The 22,820-nt window shown below is 35.8% G+C and overlaps 1 protein-coding gene across 1 annotated transcript in view; it reads right to left on the bottom strand.

The window, feature by feature from the left end:
• LOC110114676 (nucleoid-associated protein At4g30620, chloroplastic) overlaps positions 1-20,151 on the bottom strand; it is a 37,794-nt gene extending 17,643 nt beyond the window's left edge. The window contains exons 1-5 of the mRNA XM_020847631.2: positions 19,959-20,151; positions 3,169-3,323; positions 2,028-2,128; positions 1,901-1,940; positions 1,603-1,674 (exon numbers count right to left, since the gene is read on the bottom strand). Of these exons, the coding sequence (XP_020703290.1) occupies positions 1,603-1,674; positions 1,901-1,940; positions 2,028-2,128; positions 3,169-3,323; positions 19,959-20,049 (459 nt within the window). The 5' untranslated portion in view covers positions 20,050-20,151. The remainder of the gene's footprint in view (positions 1-1,602; positions 1,675-1,900; positions 1,941-2,027; positions 2,129-3,168; positions 3,324-19,958) is intronic.
• Between the last annotated feature and the right edge of the window lie 2,669 nt (positions 20,152-22,820).

Here is a 22,820-nt window from a genome sequence, read left to right as displayed (position 1 = left end):
GGATCTTTGAATATCATTGTGCACTTTTCTTCTGATCTAAAAATGAGTCAATTGACGCTAATCGTCCTTTAGAATAAATTTAATTATCAATGTTTATCTTATAAAATCTTCTATTATAAAAAATATGCAATAGTCCAATTATGATTATTAGAATAAAAATGATGTTTTGCATACTTTTGTTCCTCTTAAGTTGTATGTCAAATTCTTCTCCATCTCTTTTCTTCCTAATCCCTCTTTCTTTCCTTCAAGGCTTCAGCAAATCTTCCATTAAATCTCTTTGCATCATCCTCCGTCACTCTCTCATATAAACTTGCACTATTTGCAACTGCTACTTTAAATAGTTTAAATTGTTAGACATTCCATATAAACCACAAGAGGGAGGGAGATTAAAAGGCACAATATTTAACTCCTAGGCTCTTGCTCAAGTTTTCCAAGTCTGAAAAACTTTTATTTTCACTATATCCATGTAATTATAAATGCTACAGAAATTTCTTTTTCCAAAACAATTCATGACCCTATCTTCTACCACTCATGAATCATGATAGTGGGCCATAGGCCATAGCATTGCATGAACTATTAAGATTTATTCTAATATTCAAGAAACAAATCCTTGGCACATCAAATGATAACAGATTTTCTTGGTAGGTTTGACTTATAACAAAGAATATTTCAACATCTTCTAAGCAAATATCACCAGTAAGTTAGGAATTAGAGTCAGAAAACCTTTGAGTTCAATTTATCTACCACACAGATTATTAGCGCCCTCTCCCTACAATCATTTCCTTTTACTGGGTTTAATACTTTGTCCGCTTCAAATAAAATATGGCTCTTCACAAAAATCTCAATCCCTTAATCGAACACCCAACTATATAAGCCCCTCCCTAATCTCCCTATCTCCCTAGCATTTATTTGTTACAAGATAGTTTAAATTTTAAAACCATAATAAAAATAAAAATCTTAATTCTCCATGACTTCTAGAATAAACATACAAACTTCAGCACCCACACCACATGCCTTAACTATTTTGTTCCATTGCAACCTTACAAAAAATAATCATTAATTGCTTAAATTTGAAACTGTCAGCTACTACTATCACTTTCAAAAACTTCTAGCTACCATTGGATTATTAACCAAATCCTCAAAAAATTAAAACAAGTATCCCATACAAAATTCAAAGCAAGTTGCACGCTGACCAGGTAATTTTAAAAGAGGAAAAAACAGACACTGTGCTGCAGTTGCAAATAGAGGTGAGAAAAAAACACATTGTGATTTTAGAACCAGAAAGATGTAGCCCAAGAAAATCTGGAAAAGAGAAGCAACATTTAAACAGTAGTCGCTGCAGAAAGGCTTTGAAAGCAAATTTGTTATCATCCAAAGAACGGAAGTACCAATAATAAGTAAATCATGCAATGCATAGCAGCAAAACTAGTTTACGTTAGTTCATAAGAAAAAATCAGCCTCAGATAAATCATTTTCTTTAAAAGTAATTAATTGAGCATATCATCCACTATCTAATATTATAGGTACTACATTGGAAGATATTAATCAACAGTTACATCACAAAGATATTATCATCAAAATAAGGTCAAGATAAGTGCTTACTTCAGCACCTAATTCCATTGCAGCCTCAGTGATTTCAGTGCGTACTGGTTGTTGATTGCCTGAAAGTGTTACCTGACAAATCATAAAACATGCAGACAACAAATTTTCATCTGGATCGGTATGAAAATGCAAATATGAACTCAAGAAAGATCCCAACCAGTAAATTAAGGATAAAGCCCAATTTCACAAAATAAATGTATTGAATCCATCTAAATTAAATCTTTATAATGATCATTAATATGGAAAGATTTTTAACTGTTTTTAATGCAAACAAGACTTAAATTTATCATGAATATACCTTGACTAGCTCACCCTCACAATAACCATCAAACTCTTCCCTGAAAACAAATTGACTCAACATGTATTTAGAGAATTCTAACAGAGATATAAATTGAATAGCTAAGAAATAAATAAGTAATTCCTACGCAGCAAGTTCTTGCTGAACACGGACAGCTTCAACCTGAACTACCATTTGGGCCTTCTTAACAGTCTCATACAAATTTTGCATATTACCTAGAATCCCTGCCTGCAACAGACAACATATATAAACAAAGCTATTTTCAGTTTCTAAAAAGGATGCAAATAAAATTAAGGCTAAGAAGTAAACTTGATAAATGTTACAAAGCATGATCTTGATGTAAACTTCAACGCCAACCCCTTAATATGTAAAATGAATGATCATGATTACCTTTGTGAAGATGGAAAGAAGTAGAAATTAAATATATTCATAAGTAACTTCATGGTATGTCTGTTTGTACTTGAAAATTAATACAATATTTGTAATCCAAAAATATCAGAGCTGGAAGCTACAAAATTATAATTTTTTTACTATCAGAACATCTTCTCGGCATCAATTGCATCATCAAACAAATGAAGGTATACCCATCCACAGGTAGCCAAACAGTAATCATGAAAAAAATTCACTTGGATGATACACAAAGGAAAGGACTCAAGCAAAAGGATATTCCATGTCTGAGATATATCCAGGACCATCCTTGGTCTGCCCTATCCATGCCACGTAGGAAATATTTTTTACTTCTTCAGCAACAAGAAATTGTGTGACTGGTACCAAAAGATCTGTAAATGCAGCTTAGGAAATGTCCAACTCACAAATATCTCACCAAAAAGTAAGAAAACGCCCATCTGTACAAGCGGAACCTCAAAAAGTTATAAAACGGGCATGGCTTGCTAATTGCACAAACAAACAACAAAGGGACTATTAGTCAGCAGACCAATTTCTTTCACTCAATCTTATTTGCTAATGCTGTAGAAACTGTAGCTGTAATAAAAAAACAATAGAAAAAAAAAGTAACTTCGGTAAAAGGAAGGTCTATATAATGCATGCACAGTCCGCAAGCTGTAGCAATGAAGTAAAGCCAATTTTTAACTATACAACACACTAAAATCGCTGCACTTAATCACAAAATGCCTATTAGCCAACATCAAGAAAGTATACAAATTAGACTGTTTATATCATTTAAATTTGTAGAATTAGCAACACATTCAAACTCTAAAAGTAAAACCAAATACAAATAAATAGAACAAAGAAAACCTTTTTGTTCTTACCTTCGATGGCACGTCATCAGTATTTTCACTCTTATCCTTTTTTCCACCAAATAAACCATATAGTTGAAGAGATTTCCTCCGATGGGCCTTTCTGATATATGACCAAGAAAATGACTGTTCAATACTTTCATTACTTTTTATGTTGAAACTATGACCTGAACAGTACAAACCAAAGTAAGATCACTATCCAATGCTTATACAGATTAATAATCAATTCGCTGCACCAAATTTATAAAACACTATATCAGAAACACCATTGTCAACTAACCAGAATAAACATGGTGTCTAATAGAAACTGATAACTAAACGATGCATTGTTAAAAGAATTAGAGCTAACTGTTAATTATTTATATTATTTAAGCTTTTAGCCAGAAGCTGAAATGACAATTTAGAAACAAAAGGAACAACAGTAGTTGGGCAGAGCAATCCATCAAAGAGAATCATATGCATATAATTACATGGGTTTTTTATCTATAAAACAAGCCAGTATAAGACTTGAATTTCTAATAACAAAAAAAAAGGAGTTGGCTTCAGTATTTTTTCTACATTGTAAAGTGAGGCGGTGGTCATAGGAGGAGCTTGATGGAAGAGGGAAAGAACTACTTGTGGTGGTGTGCAGCAACATTGGTGAGGACTTTTGGTGTATTTAGAGGTTTGTTAGGGTTTATGTGAATGATGCATTGGATGGTAGCAGAGAGTTGTAGATTGTGGAAATTATTTTGTAGGTTTGTAAGAAGTAAGTGCTCGGATATGAATGCTTGTAACCTTGGCCATGAGGGGTGAGAGGATACTAAGCTTCAAGAAACCTTGTGGATGATTGGGTGAGGTTTAGGGTTGAGGGAAGCAAAACCAAAGAGCTCCTCCTTTAGTGTTTTGTGTAGGAAGAAGGTGGTCAATAGCTAAGTGGGATGTTTAATGTTTTGGGGTAGTGCATAGAGAGCGAGAGAGAAGCCAGCTAGGGTTACTGGGAGAGGAATTGGTCAATAGTTAGAGAAGGGATAAAGGAATAAACACAATTAAATAGGTAACCAAGAACTCACTAAAATCCTTTTAGATCTATCCAGCAAGCTTTCGCAACCGAGCAAATTGATAGTTTGATTAATCATTTTATTGTCTTGTACACTATTGTAGCTGACCCCATATAGTGGGATAAAGACTTGATGATAATGACACTATTGTAGCCTAATTATTAGAAAATAAATCATGTATATATTTAGTTGGGAAGTTATTGTGGGAAGTATACTATAAACTTTTTTATTATTATTTGGCTATATTAGTTTCCTATTATTTCCTCCCATAATAGACTATATATTGCCGTGTACCACTAATTTCTAATTCAATGTGAAATCATCTTTCCCTACCCTTTTTCCCACCATGCTATCAAATTCCTAGGCTTTTTTATGGGTTTTCTAGCATGATTCTACCTTCATCATCATCATCATGTCTCTCCTATTGTTTTCATCCTTTATCATCATCATCATCATGTTTTATCATTTTTATCTTCTCTTTCATCATTGTGTTTCATATTTGGCACCGACAGCAAGGTCTCCCTCATCACGTTTTTGGTTGATTCCTTCACACATAATATCTATGGGGCACAATGGAATCCCTCAGTTAGTGATACATGTTTCTTACAATTACAAAAGAGGTATGTTACTCCATTTGAACATATTCAAAAGATTGTGATGCAGGCCAATTGTCTAAAAATTAGGCAAAATGAACAAATATAGAAACAAACTATAGTGGTGGTAGGAATTTAATCACTATATAGCATTTGAGATTAATGGTTCAACAAATGCCATCTTGAAGAATGTGGACTCCGAATATTCGGCCCCGGCCTCCACTCGTTTTTCTTATTCGGCGAGGGAGTTTTAACGAACTAAGTTCCGAGGTAAATTTGGAAGGCAGATGGGTTTGTAGATAAGACACTACCCAGAGATTTCGCCCTCATTTTGCGGGATTTGGCCGAAAGAAGCGTGAAAGGGAGAGAGTTAGCTTCACAGCTATCAAGCTCCCGTGGCTACTCCCGATCAAAATGTCTTAACTTTCGATTCTACGGGAATGGAAAGTTGGGGAAGGAGCGAAGTCGAACAGCACCTGAGGGGTCGGAGAAGGGGCGAGCTCCCGTGGTTTTGTCCGATCAAAATGTTGTGACTTCCGATCCCTCAGGAGGGAAAGTCGTCGGAGTAGGTGAAGTCGAATGACCACGAAGGGCCGGAGAAGGGGTCTCGTTGGCTGTTTGGAATCAGAAGGTGAGAGAGCTCCTCTCTCTCTCTCTCTCTCTCTCTCTCTCCTTCTTTGAGATCGGGATCGGCAAAGGCAGAGAAAGGATCGGAAGCTTGCGATTGTGGGAGAGGGATTTCTTACGGGAGTGGAGAGTGGAAGAGGAGTCGTGCGGGGTTCGGTCGTGTGGAAGCAGCAGCCGAAGCCTTCATCTCCTTCGTTATTTAACGTTGCGAAAGGCGTCTAGTTGGCACGCGATTTGGGCAGAGTTTCCGGAGAAGCGACGCAACGGCGCCGAGCTACAGGAATTCAGCGGGATTTCTTGCTGGATTTCGGGAGATTCGATCTATTTCTTGATGTATACGAGGTATGTAATTTCTTGGTTATTACATAGAGGTTAACAAAGAAATTTGTTAATAAGAGCAAAGTATATAATTTCCTGGTTGGACTCAATTATAAATTTGATCTTCTATATAATAGTGTTCCAATTAATTTTGTAAGAATCATATGCAGCTTTTTGTTGAACTATATATGCATGCCACGTTCAATTGAGTGCGCCAAGAAAAATGACCAGCTAACATCACACATGACAAGCATCGAAGCACCTCGATCGTGGTTGAAATCACTCGAACAATGTTTGCTTAAGAAACGGATTGCACCGATGCACTCAATATGTCGGATTTGCCAAAAAGAGTCACTTTTGCTTAACTCAATAAAAAATAACAATGAGCACGACTGTTGGCAGGCGAGACGATGCACAAATATGACCAAACGACTTTCAATCATGAAACAGACTGTGTCGTTGTAATCAAAACATCAAAATTACCCAAGGGGGAACAACTCATGATCATTTCGAGCAAAGGCGGTCAAAATCGACGAACAACAAGCATGAAGTTGCACGGCATTGCTCGAATATTTATCATACACCAGATGATGAGGACATCTGACCTTGGAGAGTCTACCAGAGGCGTAGTCGTCAATCTACGGCCACGATCGCACCGCTCTACTTTTGATTATCATTGTATTAGAGTTATATTTGATGTATTAGTTTGTGAGTTTTATTGTACTTTTCCTTTTATACCCCACTTGAGGGTCTAGTCATGTGTATGCCCTAAGAACAAGTTGGTATTTGTATTTTTCTTCATTGTATTGGCTATTTAAAGCCTCATCCTCCTTTGAGGACTAATGAATGATATTATGAAATTTCAATAACTTGTTCCTTGTGAGGTTGTGAGAAAGCTTTGGAGAGAACCCTAGGTGAGGGAATCGGGTCACCCACCAGTAGCAGGAAGCGTCCGGGCTCATGGTCATCTTTATTTGCTTTCTTTCTTCCCCTCCTCCTCCATCCGCCGGCCATCCCCTCTGCACCTCTCGGCCAAATCCCCACCACCATCCCTCCACTTAGGTCGACCACCCATCTACCCCTTCTTTCAAGCCGCTGGCCACAAGGAGCCCTCCTCTCCTAGCCACCAACTCCCAAAAGCCCTTCCTTCTCTCCTAGCCGCCGCCACCAAAATCTAGCCCCCTTACTTGGACGCCAGCCCCAACCCCAATTTTCCCTAGCCGCCAGCCATAGCTCCCCTCATTTGCCTCAAAATTCTCAAGTCCCTAATTAGTTACTTTCCATATTTAGTGTATCTCAATTTGGGAAGATTTCAAATTCAAATTTCAATTCTAATCATATTGAAATTCTTTCCTAAATTAGTCAAGCTATATTTGGAAAGTTTCCAAAATCAAATCAATTCAAATTTGAATTCAAATTAAATAGATCTTCATGATTAAATCACTTTAATTTAATTTACCTTGTTTGGAAACAAATTAAAACCCTCCATAAATCCCCTTCCCCTTCCAATAGCCACAAGGATCCCTCCTCTCCTAGCCACCAACTCCCAAAAGCCCTTCCTTCTCTCCTAGCCGCCACCACCAAAATCTAGCCCCCTTAATTGGACGCCAGCCCCAACCCCAATTTTCCCTAGCCATAGCTCCCCTCCTTTGCCTCCAAATTCTCAACTCCCTAATTAGTTACTTTCCATATTTAGTGTATCTCAATTTGGGAAGATTTCAAATTCAAATTTCAATTCTAATCATATTGAAATTCTTTCCTAAATTAGTCAAGCTATATTTGCAAAATTTCCAAAATCAAATCAATTCAAATTTGAATTCAAATTAAATAGATCTTCATGATTAAATCACTTTAATTTAATTTACCTTGTTTGGAAACAAATTAAAACCCTCCACAAATCCCCTTCCCCTTCCAATAGCCACGCACCCCCCCCCCCCCCTCTTTGCCCCTCTCTCCTTTAATTAGAAAAGCTTCCAAATCTCAATGAACCTTGCCTAAACCTAATCCCAATCAAATCCCAGCCTATGCCTCCCCTCCCTCTCTCTCCTATCTAGTTAACACACCCCATTAACCTATCCAATCAACCTCTCAAACTTCTCCAAGATCAGCCGCCAATACCCTTGCTCCTCTTAATTTTCTACCAAGTATTCTCTCCCAAAAACAGCTCCTAATCCCCAATTATAAGCTTCCAAGTTGCTGTCCAGATTTTTTGGACGTTATTTGGTGGCTGTCCAGATATTTCAGCACTCTTCCTTGCTGTACAGCCGCTTGGAGAGGTCTCTGATTGCTGTCCAAAAGTTCCCAAACCTTGAAGTTGTTGTCCACTATTGTATGGCTAATCATGAACAAGATCACGGGTTCATTTACGACGAACAAGGAAACGTCGATATCCTCAACTCACCGTTCTTCGACCTCAACCTAAAGATTGACCAAACTGTAGAGGAATACATAGAGATGATCTTCTTCACCCTCATTAAAGCCATTGACGAAAAACTCTCCTCCGTGCAGTGGCAGGTTATGTCCAAACCCTGAAGAAGATTAACTATCCTTCCGAATTTTATACCTTCCAAATTACTTTCAATTGTGGTCATAATTAATTCATAAAGGTTGTGTTAACTCCCTCTGCTAAGCCTAGTAATTTAAGAAGTTGAGTGAGGGATCTATTTTCATAGTGACTAGTCTCATTGTTAACTTAGGGATTTTTCGTTGAAAATCTTTCATAAATGATATGGTTGAGTAATTGATTATTTTGTAATCTTAACCTTTAGTTATGTGACTTAACCTAAGCTAGTTTCACCCCCTTTTCATTTTATTTCATCGCTTAAAACACTATAAGTTTACTAGTTAATATTTCTCTCTAAATTAAAGTATGCAAAATTCTTAACATCGCCTAATCATTTAAGTTCTGCATCACCAGACCAAAATGATACTCTTTGAAATATAGCATCATCTTAATTTCTACACTAAACTAAACAACTACCATTATGTTTAAGGAATATCATCCAAATTCCTCCATAATCTTTTCAAGAACAACACTGAAAATAATAACATAAAAACATAAATAATTGAATCTAAAATGTCATGTTATAACTACTTTTATAAATATGTTTTTATCCTCTAAGAAAACTCAACAAATATATCTTCTCTCGTAATGCAAATTACAATTTGCTAGTAATATTGCTAAAAATTTTAAATCATGTAAATAATAGCTAATCATGGAAACTCGTATCCCCATATTTTCATATTTAGATCATTCCATAATTGCTTAGAGTTCTACAATATTATCAACAAATTCTCAACTGCGATAAAAAAATCTTCAGAAATCACAGGAGTTATAACTGTACATTTTTTTCAAGTTATGATAATATTTCTATTGCACAAAACTTCAATGATTCTTGTAATATAAACAAGATGAGCTTCTCTAAACATAATATTAATCAAGATATCATCAAAATACAACAACAACAACATCAAGTATTTATCCCACTATGTGGGGTCGGCAACATGAATATTTTTTTTTCCATTGTGTCATGTTAAGAGTCAAATTATCAAATATAATTAAAAAACAAGATTATTTCTAATATTTTATAACCAAGACTTTTTAGGTCTACCTCTACCTTTCTTAACATGAATCAAATTTAATACATCTACTCTCCTAACAGGGTCATCAGAAGGTTGACATTTTATGTGACCAAACCATCTAAGGAAACTCTCTCTAATCTTATCCGCCACTGGAGCTTCTCTAACTTTTTCACACGTATATACTTGTTTCACATTTTGTCTCTAAGAGTGAAGCCAACCATCCATCCGAGCATCCTCATCTCTGCAACACTTAACTTAATTTTATGCTTCACTTTTAATGACCAATATTCTAAGTCATAAAGCCTTGCAAGTCTCACCACCATCTTATAGAAATTTCCCTTAAGTTTGAGGGATACATTTCTATCACACAATAGGCTCGATGCATTCCTCCATTTCAACCATCCAACTTGAATTATACTAATAATATCCCTATCTATTGCCCGAGTATGTAAAATGTGTACTCTTAATAATGACTTGATCATCCAAAGTTGCAAACACCCAAGGTTTAAAATTGCGTAATTAAGCCTCGAAGCGGTCTGAGGAGTAAGCCTCACGGACACAGAATTGCGTAAATGAGAAATTAAGGGTTTTAGCAGGATAATAATAGCAATATTCTATCTTACAATAAAAACATTTAAATGATATATGAAAATAGTGGAAAGTAACAAAATAGATGCAATAAAATCATGTCCTAAAGTATAAAATCATAAAATATTAGCTTAACAAAACTCCCAAAGTATAAAGAACATATAAAACACAATCATATCCCATCACTAAATGGGTCTTCAAGGGAATCTTCTTCTCTAATTGTATCTATGAATGTCATATCATCATCATCTTTAATATGACTCACTTTTCTCTTCCCTGATCAATAAGAGAAAATATCATTATCATATTAATTGCTCACTTGATATAAATATAATGCGATAGCATATAAGAAGTTGTGGAATACCTTTACTTGATTGTTGTGCTGCAGAGCTAGTGGATGTGTGTGGTGTGGTACTAGTGAATGTGCCCACTTGATCTGCTTCGCCCCTCAAGACATCCACACTTAGATCTTCTAGCTGAAAGTCTGATAATGGAAAATCTGTCTCATCATCTATGAACCACTCATTATCAGATGACACATCATCACACACCAATGGGTCATCATCATCTTTCAACCCCTTATTCCTTAACCTCCTATCTCTTAACCTCTTATTGTGCATAATATATACGAGGGAGTTCATTCTGAGGGTTGATAGCCGATTTCTTTTCTTTATTTGCACTTGACTATATGTACTCAAGTTTCGCTCACACCCAGAAGAAGAACAAGTGAGACCCAACACCCTTATAGCAAAACTCTGTAACTCAGGAGTGGAATAACCAAATTGGATCCACCATTCAACTGTTTTCAAGAAGAAAAAAGATAATCAGAATTCAGAACTGAATAAAGTATCTTGCATTTACCAAAATAACTATACCTGGAGATCATTTGGCAATGGTTGATTTTGCTGCATTCAGACCAAAAAAACCCTCTTTATTTCGGAATAGAACAAGTTGTAAATCTGCAAGCTCTCAATAGGCCTGCTCCGGTATTAGTCTTTCCATACAATGATACAGACCAAGCTTCACCTCTGGGTTTGAAGATTTCTTCTCTGAATATTGAAATTGAGGATTGAGATAATATGCCGCTGCATGTAGATGACGGTGTAACTGCACCTCCCACCGAGTATCAATGATATCCCAAATATCTCTATAACTTGCCTCCTCTCCTCCCAAGTTGTGTGCAATCAACTCCTTGGCCTCATCCATAGCATTATAAATAAAACCCATAGCTGATTTCTTCTCTGCATCCACTAAGCGTAGTACTTGCACTAAGGGTCTCGTACTCAATATGGCATAGGTCACAGTAGCCCAAAATTTATCATTCAGAATTATCTTTCTTATTTCCTTCCCCTCACTTTTCTTCCCCCAAGCAGAGTTAAGTCATTCAGTTGATGCAAAAATTGCTTCCAAAGGTTGCCTCACTTCCAACAGGCTCTGCAGTGTCAAATAAGATGTGACAAACCTATAGATTTGCAATGCACAAATGTAAGAATATACAGTAGGAATTGCAATAATGATTTGCAGTGCACAAATTTAAGAATATTTCTAGTGGTTGCAGGACGAATGATTTCCTTCTTTGAAAATTTTCTCATCAAGCTTAAGACCCATGAGTGATTGTGGATGAACTTTGTAATCTTCTTCGCTCTAGAAAGAGCACTCTTGTGCTGAGGTAAGTCACCAAGATCCTCCAAAATGAGATCGATACAATATGCTGCGCAGGTGGTCCAATATAGGTGTGTCATCTTCTCCATCAACATCTGACCAGCTGTTTTGTATGCACTGGCATTATCAGTCACTACCTGGACAACCAATTGCTCCCCAATCTCCTCAATAATTCCAAGTAAATTGAAAATGAATGTAGCATTTTTCACCTCATCTGAAGCTTCAACTGATCGTAAAAACACCATGTCGTAGGGATTGTTGACAAGGATGTTAATCAAACTCCTGCTCTTCATGTCAGACCATCCATCTGACATAATGGTAACACCAATCTCAATCCATGTCCTTTTAATCTCATCAATGCTCCGCTCTGTGTTCTGCAGCTCCTCCTTTAAAATCTATGTTCGCAACTCATACATGGAAGGTGCCTTCAACCCTCTCCCATACAACCCTACAGACCGTAGCATATTGAAGTAGGCAGGCGACGTAACAACATTAAATGGCATGGCATTTAAAAAAAAAATCTACCAATATCCATGCAAACCTGGCGTCGACCCTCTCTAGTACCAGCCGCATGCATCATTTGTGTTTGTCCTCTATCCTCTTCTGGAATAGTCATATACTGATCCATAGGACCCCGTGCACCTCTGTTATGTATAGTGGAGGAAGAGCCCTTTCCACTCTCGCTCCCGAAGTAAGCACCATGTTCGACCCTATCATCAAATTGCTCCTATTGTAAGTGTTTTGCCGTCGTACTTTTCTTCATATAAGCAATAATTTCATCCTTCACCTTCTCCGGCACATTTGCACACGGTGCTACGTTTTTATGAGAGCATAATAAGTGCTCCTTCATGCGGGTAACTCCTCCCTTCACCACTTTTTCGAAAAAATTGCATTTCAAATAAACATAACTCTTCTCTCCATCGCCTATGTCAACTTGTACACTATATTTCCAAGAAGGGTCCCTCCGCAATGATGTATTCCCCTTCTCCTTGCCTCTAACCATTTTCCTTAATGCAAAAATCCAAAATCAAACAAAATAATTCAAAAAATCAAAAACCCTAGATTTCCTTTTAACTTGAAAAATCTAACCAAAAACTAAATAAAAATACCTAAAATCGATTGTAGACTTCTCCTAGAAGGCGCCCGGACGCTTCAAGTTTGCCGGAGAGAGGCGGCGCCGGCGGAAGAGGCGGTGGGACTGGAGGCCGGCCGTGCGGGATCCTCTGTTTCACGAACTGCGGCTTGCGGGAGGGGAGTTTTCGAGAAATGCCTGGAGCCGAACGGGTGGTAGGGAAAAAAACACTCATTTTAAGTAGGTGGGGCCATTTGGATGAGGCGTATACCTCACCCATAATTGCGCAATTGAGGCGCGGCCCACACAAGGTGAAGCGTACGCCTCTTCCAGGATCCAAATTGCGTGCGCCTCGAGGCGCTTTTGGGCAGAATTGCACAGAGGCGCGCCTCTTGTTGCGCAATTTTAAACAGAGCTCTTAACCTCTTGTTGTGCGTAATATATACGAGGGAGTTCATTCTGAATGTTGATAGATGATTTCTTCTCTTTGTTTGCACTTGAATATATGTACTCCAGTTTCGCTCACATCCAGAAGAAGAACAAGTGAGTACTCCTAGAGGGCGGCCGGAAACTTCATCTTTGCCGGAGAGAGATGGCGCCGGCGGGAAGGGAAGCTGACGGGTGCGGTCCATGAGGGAGCTCTCTATTTCGCGAACTGGAGCTATGCGAGAAGGAAAATTTCGGGAGAACTGGAACCGTGCGGGTTTAAGGAGAAAAAAATCTTCATTTTAAGTGGGTGGGCCCGTTCCCATGAGGCATACGCCTCACCAAGAGTTGCCCAATTGCGCCTTTGAGGCATGCCTCAGTCCAAGTGAGGCGTACGCCTCTGGTGCAGAGGTGGAATTGCGTAAGCCTCGAGGCAGTTTTGGGACAAATTGCGCAAAGGCGCGCCTCTTATTGCGCCATTTTAAACAGAGCAAACCCCCCACTAGAATTAGTACTACTAAAAGTAAACTCCATTTATTCGATTTAGATCTATTCAAACGAAAACCTTTAGACTCTAAGGTTGACCTCCATAATTCAAATTTTCCTTCAACTCCCCCTCTAGTCTTATCAACAAGAAGAATATCAGTAATAAAAAGCACACCATGGTACAACCTCTTGCAAATGTTTAGTAAGAACATCCATGACTAGAGCAAAATGATAAGGGCTTAAAGTTGATCCTTGATGTAATCCAATTGATATGGGAAAATACTTGGTCAAACCACCTTGTGTTTGAACACAACAGCTCCTATATACATATCCCTAATGACTTGAATATAAGCATTGTTAATTTCGTTCTTTTCTAGAACTCTTTAACACACTTCCTTGGAACTTTATCATATGCTCTCTCTAAATCAATAAATACCATACGCATACACGGATCCTCCTTTATTCTCTGTAATTCTCCATCAAACCTCTCAATAAATGTATAGTTTCTATAATAGACCTACCCGACAAGAATCCAAATTGATTTTAAGAAATATTAGTATCACATTGTAACCTATGCTCAATAATTCTATCTCATAGTTTTAATGTATGACACATTAACTTAATTCCTAAATAATTAGATAATTAAAATTTTAACTATGAACAAAATATTGGGCACATTTATCCAAGTTATAATCAATCACTCATATAATCCATTTATAGTATTGATAACAAGTTTCTTTTCATCATCTTGGCACATTCTAGCATGATGATAAGCAATTCAAAAATCAATCTTCAAAGAGATTACTAAACCAAACATCAAGTCAAGCATGCATCTAATATAGGCATGGAAATGTATAGTTAACAATTATTTTGCTCAAAGCTCGGATATCAATACACATGATATTGACATGACAGAAAATTACTTAGCATCCTATTCCCCATTCCATTGCCTTAGACCATTTACTCCCATGTAAGTTTCTTATAAGTGGCTCCATTGATTGGTAGAAAGCATGAATAGTAGCCAAAGCTTTTGCTTAAGATTATTGGATGGATTATTTTGGTATTTTCTTATGGGAATTGAAATAGGTAGAGTCATCAATTAAAGTTGGCATATCCTGCAAATGAATGTAGTAATATCTTCATTTATGGTGATATGGATAAGGTTGTAGTGGTGTACATATGGAGTAATCTCCTAATACGTTACTCAGAGGGAGAAATGCATATGCCTACTTAGGGATACCATTTATGAGCTCAAGCAAAGACCACGACCTTTGTTTGACAAATTATGTAAAGTTATTGCAAAAGTTGGTCATCAAAGTGGTACCTCTTATTATTCTATCTTTAGCAAACATTAAATAATAGGAGATGCTATACCAGTCATTTATGTGTGCTATATTACTCAAGAGGAGTGATAAAGATGCATCTGAAGTAAAGTGGTACTTAAATAATTATTTTGTTGTCAGAGATTTAGACACCCTAAATATTTTCTTCAGATTTAATTTGCTCAAAGAAAGAAAGGGGCCCCCCATAAGGAAATTGAATTTCTAGACTGCAAATCACACACCCATGGATGACCACATCAAGTTTGATGAGGATATACCCTATGATGATCTATCTCTGTATAGAAAATAAATTAAAAAGGATGACTCATCTAACAATTATGTGATAAGATATCTACATTGTTGTTCTGGTCATTAGTTAACAAATGCAAAATTCAAAACAAAAGCTTTGGTATATTGTTCTTCAAAATTTGAGAGACATCAAGGCTACTAAAAAATGGCTGATTTATACTTAAATTGAGCACTTAAATATTGAAGAATTCACTGCATCCAACTATGTTGAATTTGTTGATGATAGAAAGTCAACTTTTGGGTACTATGTTTTTTGTGGGAGGTTATTTGGTTACATATTAAGGAATATAAAGTCATGGCTCATTATAAATATGAAGTGATGTGTGTTAAGACAGAAAAATTTAATTTTCCAATAATTGAACTTATGGTCCTAAATTATGACAATTGTGCTGACATATATTGCTAGTAATTCTGTTTTTCATGAAATAACCAAACACTTCAAGGTTACTTGTCATCTCATATGAGATGCTTTGTGTTCCAAGAAGAATGTTACTCCCCATCAATGATGCACTGATACACCTATTTATAAAGCTATGCAGTATCGGATACGTGCCCGATATGGCATAGATATGTGTCAGATATGGCAAATTCGTATCCAATTAAAGTAATATTTAAATTCAAAAGGACACGCATATCGGATAATCGTGTAGGATTAAAAAACAAAAAAAAATTGACGGAGTGGTTTGTATTTCGTATTCATTTCCACGACCGCGAGGCTTTCTCATTTCCGCACTAAGTTAGGTCTTCTTCATTTTCGCGACCACGAGCTCTGAGTTAGGGCTTTTTCATTTCCGCAACCACGAGCGTGCGTATTCTTCATCTTCGTCATCGAAGGAGTAGCACACGAGCACGTCGAGCAGGTGAGACAAGGCAATTAGGAAAACAAGGATCGAAGGAAGGTTAGTTTTCATAGTCTTTTTCTAATATTGCCTTCTTTAATTTTTTCACAAGTAAGATTTTTTTTTTCCTTCAACAGCTAGTTCATAATGTTTTTTTTTCACGAGTTAACTGTGAAAGCTGTGCACTTTCACAAAATTAGTGTTTGAACGTAGCAAGTTTACTATTTAGCGATTGAAGGTAGTATGTTTACTGTTTAACTTCTTCGTTAATCCTTCCTCATGCATATTATATCTTTTCTTTTTCAATCATAAATTCTTATTTAAAGAAATATAATTACAAAAAAATTAGTTGAATCATGTCACAAAAACAAAACTTGATTTTTGATTACCTAATGAGTTATCTATAGTGGAATCATGCCACAACATTTTTATTACCCATAAATCTTATTAACCAAAACTCTTGAACTCATGTCACAAAATTAGTAGAATCATGTCACAAAATTAATGAAAAATGTCGCAATATTAGTGGAATCATGTCACAAAATTAGCCAAAATTCTAATTAGCCAAAATTACTGAAATAATGTCCCAAGATTTTTATTATCCAATGAGTTTAACTCTTTACTTGAGTTATTGATTATCTAACGTTTGAGTTTTGTATTTGGAGCTCTAACATTTGAACCTGCAACATGTGTCAAATGTCAATATTTTTATTATTTCTTAGGAATAATGAGTCTAGTGGAGGTGGAATTGTGACTGGTGATGGTTTATCAGAGCCCAACATTGAAGATAGCAAACATTTGTGGAGTCATATTTCAAAATTGGGAAAAACTTTTGAAGGTGGTGGTAATGTTGTATTTAAATGCAATTACTGTAATGCCACATATAAAGGATCGTTCTATATAGTTAAAGCTCATTTGTTGAAGATTGTTGAGCATGAGATTAAAATTTATCAAAAAATAAGTTCATCACAGTTGGCTGAATTACAAAAAAAGTTAGTGAAAGTGAACAAAGAAGTAGAAGAGAACTTCATAAAGAGATTCCACTTCCAAGTTCCCATACTGAAAATCCTTCATCCTCTTCTTCAATTTGGACTGATGATATCATTGTTAACAAAGGACAATTTAGGATGGAGGAATATGAACCTAGAAAAAGAAAAGTTGTTGCAGATAGCTCTTTGGATAAGGCCTTTAATTTGCAAATAAGAGAGTAGTTAGATGGGGAGATAGCAAGAATATTTTACTCAGCTGGCATTCCTTTCAACTTAGCAAGAAATCCACATTACAGGAATGCATTTACTTTTGCTTCCAATAATAACCTCATATATTATGCGCCACCAAAGTATAATGCCATTAGAACCAAGTTATTGCAAAGAGAGAGGACTGACATTGAAAAGTTGCTTGAGTCAACTAAAGGAGTGTGCAGAGGAAAAGGTGGCAGTTTGGTGTGTGATGGTTGGACTGATCCTAAAAAAAGATCACTCATCAATTTCATAGCTGTTGTAGATAATCATCTAATGTTTATCAAAGTAGTGAATTGTGAAGGGGAATACAAGGATAAATATTTCATTTCCAATTTGATTAAAGATGTGATAATGATGATTGTGCAATTAAATATTGTGCAAGTTATCACTGAAAATGCACCAGCATGTAGAGCTATAAAATTATTAGTGGACCAAACATATCCTCATAATTTCTGGACTCCATGTATTGTGCACACTTTAAATCTTGCTCTAAAAAATATTTGTGCATACAAAAATACAGAGGCTGATTAAATCATCTATACTGAATGTCATTCGATAACAATAGTTGCATGTGACATTGTTCTAATTGGAAATTTCATTATGAACCACTCAATGAGACTATACATCTTTAATGATTTCTCACATTTGAGATTGTTAGTTGTTACCGAAACTCATTTTGTCTATATTATAATCATGTTGAGAAGATTCAAACAAATAAAAAATGCTCTTCAATCCATTGTAATTAGTGAAGAGTGGTCTTGTTATCGGGAATATGATGTTGGGAAGGCAAGCTACGTAAAAGAAAATATCTTAAATGATTTGTGATGGGATAATATCGCTTATATTTTGGCTTTTATTGATCCAATTTATGATATGTTGAGAGAGGCTAACACAGATAAATCATGCCTACATTTGATTTATAAGATGTGGGACTCTATGCCAGTTAAAGTGAAAAAAATTATATACAAATATGAAAAAAGACACATAATGAAGAATCAAATTTTTGAAACATTGTCTACACTATTCTTGAGGATAAGTGGAGCAAAAATAACATGCATCTTCATGTCTGGCGCACTCATTAAATCCAAGGTAAATTTGGATATATCTTTTAAATTAGTTTTTACTTTGTTTGCTAATAAAATCTCTAATTTTAATTAATTTATTTTGTTTAAAGATATTCAAATAAAGAATGACTTCAAGAATACCCTCAACATATCTCACCATAAAAAGATTTAAAAGTTTCAAATATGAGAAAGATATGTTTGAAACGTTATTTCTCAAATGAGGAAACTTGCAAAGTTCTTTCGATATTTAGATGATTTTTGGTGATCAAGAATCTTTGGTTGATAGATAGAGGATGGATACAAAGATGTGGTGGCTTATTTATGGAGCTTCAACACCGCTGTTTCAAACAATAGAAAAAAAATCTTCTTGGTCAAGTTTCGTCATCCTCTTGTTGTGAGAAAAAATTGTAGCACATACTCATTCATTCAATCGATGAAGGGAAATTAAATTACTCCTCAACGAGCTAAAGATTTAGTTTATGTGCATACAAATCTTTGACTTCTATCAAGAAAGACCCTACTTTATATGGCAGATGAAAACAAGATGTAGGAAGTTGATGAAGATGGGTTTGAGTCTCTTGATGATATGTGAATATTTGATATTGAAAATCTTTCTCTTGATGAACCAAAGTTGGAAACAATGATATTCAATGATGATGATATTGAAGGTCAAAGACAAATCACTAAAGCTAATCCTATTATTCCCTCTACTAAATAGTTGAAGTTTGATGTTGTACTAAATGGTTTTTGCTTATATTTAATTTTTTTTCAATGATGATGACATTTTGTGCTAAAAATTTTATGTCAAAAGTTAGACAAGTTATCATGGCATTGATTTATTATTCTTTATCATTTCTAATTTGATGTTACATTAATTTCTATACGCTATATAAACAAAATTGTAATGCCATGTCCACGCTGTACCCGTATCCTATATTTTAAAAAAATGTCGTGTCCCGTGTCCGTATCGTTTTGTCATGTCCGTGCATCATAGCTCCCCATGTTTCCAGTTCAAAACAAATGGAGGATATCTTCACCAAAGCTCAAAGTCATATACCATTCTCTTGTTTATGCAACAATTTGTAACTAATAGATGCATATTCTCTTAACTTTATAAGATATATTCGCATGTTAGGAAGCAAATACTAATAGGAAATCATCAAATAAGAGAGTATATAAGTTGAGAACATTTACATTGATTTCTCTTTACCAAATTTCTTTTTTACCTATTAATTTAATCATATATGCTATAAATAAATAGACACATTTGTTTAGTGAATAAGATCATCTAATTTTCTTCCTCCAGCATCTAGTAGTGGCAGATGCACCTTCAATGCTTCAGAAGTCAAATCAAAACAAACAACAAGAAGAAAAAAAACAAATTTTTTAGTACCAAAATGCTTCAAATCGACAACTTCCCAAAAAAAATGAGAAAAAAATTAAAAACCAGACAACGCTCCGCGGACATTTCTAATCTTCCATAATTACATTAACACGCAACAATTCAGACGTACATATGCATTAAAATCTAATTAAGAAATCAGACCTAACAATCTGGCATACTCTCTATCGGAAACCCTAACAATGAAAATAACATATTTACTAGCATCCCAAATACGCGGTGGGGACTTACAGAGTGAAGAAGAACGGAAGCTAGGGTTTCTTCGACTTCTAGCGTAAAGTATGTTCGGAACCTGGCCAGCTAAAAGGCTCGCAGACGCCATTAGAGAGCAATAGCGTAAAGAATGTTCGAAGCCTTGATTCGAAGCTGGGGGATAGTAATGAAAAAAAACCGAGGTGGCATATCAGTGGATAAAACAAAAGGCTTCAATATAACTTTTCTTTTATTTGGTACATTTAGATGAAATTATCATGGTTTTAAAAATCGGATTAAGCTAGCCGGTTCAATCAGTTGGATCGGAACCGATCTGGCGGAGGTCTAGCCCTACTACATGTAAACCCGCGTTGCAATCAAACCGGCTAAAAGCTGGTTCAATTGTGGGTTAACTGGAATGATATTTGCTGGCCTTGAAAGATATTTGTTGGATTTGGGAGCATTCTTTATTGTAACTGTTGGTTTGACTATAGACCATGAGGGGATGCCATTTTATTTTAAAAAAAGACATTAAAGAATTTATTTATTTTCCCAATAGCTATCAATAATTTTTCAATATAGCTTATTGATTTTATTTGAAACAAAGAATGCTAGAAACTAAAGCCTTGCATTATGTTTTGGTTCTCTATTTCTCATTTTTACTATAAGTAAATGTCACTAGAACTCCATAAAACACATATTATGTTGTTTTTATGCTTTTCATTTTTGTTTTATACTTAAGTTGGAATGAAACACTATGAAATATATGATCTATTATATGTATAAGATAGCACATCATCTATTGAAAAAAAAATATTTACAAATATATTTAAGTATTGACTTCAATAATTTTTTTCACACTTTTTCATGTTATTTGTTTAGCTGCCCAAAGCAGAATGTCGAGCTCAACTCCTCAACGCCAAACGCAACGCACAATAGAGGCTCGATAGGTATGCATTCCTCGCCCAACGCAATGTTTATTGTTGAAACTCTTTCACTAAGAATTAGGTTGTTAAACCTAAGCTTATGTCTCATGGCTAACCAAGAGGGGGGTGAATTGATAATTAAAAAAAAAATTACCCTCTTAAAATTTGGAAATTAAAGCTAACTTTATTGAGTTTTATAGAAATAGATTTTTCAACCACAAGTTCTAAACGTTAAAATAAAAACAACGGAAAAATAAAGAACACCAAATTTATAGTGGTTTGGTCAAAACCAGACCTACATCCACTCCCCGGAGGCACCCTCCGAGTATTGCACTAATACCACTAGTGACTCTCCTTTAGCACCCACAGCAATGCGGAGAAGACTTTACAAAAAACTCTTTCCACCATTACCCGGTGCGGTAGAAAACTGTCATCCTTTTACACTATCCCCAGTGTTGGCAGAGAACCGTCCTTCCTTTCACACTCTCCTAGTGTGGGCAGAGAACCCTTCGGCTGTTCACACTCTCCTAGTGTGGGAAGACAACTCTTCGGTTATTCACACTCTCCTAGTGTGGGCAGAGAACCCTTCGTCTGTTCACACTCTCCAAGTGTCGGCAGAGAACCGGATCTCCTTGACAGATATTCTCACAAGAAATCTAGAAGGAAGAAAGAAAAGAGTGAAGTAATTCCAAATCAAAAGTATAGACTCTTACCTTCAATCACCAAGTGAAGCCTTCTCGCTCCAGTAGTAAGAATCTTCTTTCGAATGCTCTCTCACACTCTCTCCTTGACTCTTCTTTCAGTAAGCATGAAGATCAATGGGCAAAAAGATTATGTGGCAGTTTAATTTGGACTATTTATAGAAAAGACACAAAAAACCGTCCAAAAACTATAAATTTTCAAGTCAATATGAATTGGATCGTCCCGTACGATTGTGGATCTTCCTGGACGATTTTTACTTAAATGTGTTGGAAACGAACCTAATGTATATGGGTACAAAATGATTTCGTACACACACATCGTCCTGTACGAACTAGGTTCGTTCGGTACGAACGGTTATTCCATAGGTCGGTTCCCAAAAACTATAGAACGACACTTAATTTTCAGAGTCGGTTCACTTCGTTTTGGTACGAACTTAAGGTTCATCCGGATAAACATTTTACAGAGAGAAAATCGTCCCGGGAAGAATACACTTCATCCTGGACGATAGCAATCTTAAAAGTAACTCGTCCTAGAACGAATACACTTCATTTTTGAACGAAAATTTTCCAGAGAACATTTCGTCCTGGGACGAATACACTTCGTCTTGGATGATCAGGACTTAGAAAAAATTCCTTCAACTCCTGCTCGTTCCATTGCTCTTATGAGGAGATAACTGACTTGATCGTCCCGTACGAACTATGTTCGTCCCGTACGATCAGTACAAATTTCTCAAGATCTCCTTAAGTGTGTGTGTATTCACTCAATTACAATCACTCCCTTTCAAAACTTAATTCAAAGAAAAAATACAAGTTTTAAATCCACAAAGTATCTCATGTTGAATTTGATTTAAAGTCTTTGTAGTCTGGAGTTTGATTTTCCTGAAATGTTAGTACACACAAGAGCAAAAATAACTTTTCTAAAAAGTGTTAGGAGATAACTATATATAAAATAATAATAGTCGAAATCATCAAAATTATAAAAGTTGCAAGAATGTAAACATGCAAATAGCAACTCTCTTAACAATCTCCCCCTTTGATGATGACAAAATAATTATTGTTTGTATAATTTTCAAATTTAAAAAAAAATCTCCTAAACTCCCCTTGAATTGATAAACATGTGTAAATACGGAGGCATTGTTAGAAATATATAACAAACAAAAATAAAACAAAATCCAACATACACAAAAACCTAAACAAAATCCACGATATAAACAAAAACTACGATACAAACAATTTCTCCCCCTTTTTGACAACAGCAAAAAGTAAAGAAGAAA

The sequence above is a fragment of the Dendrobium catenatum genome, unplaced genomic scaffold (assembly GCF_001605985.2).
Source record: "Dendrobium catenatum unplaced genomic scaffold, ASM160598v2 fragScaff_scaffold_716, whole genome shotgun sequence".
Taxonomy (NCBI): Eukaryota; Viridiplantae; Streptophyta; class Magnoliopsida; order Asparagales; family Orchidaceae; genus Dendrobium; species Dendrobium catenatum.
Note: the sequence above shows the minus strand (reverse complement) of the source record. Positions and strands in the feature narration are given on the sequence as shown.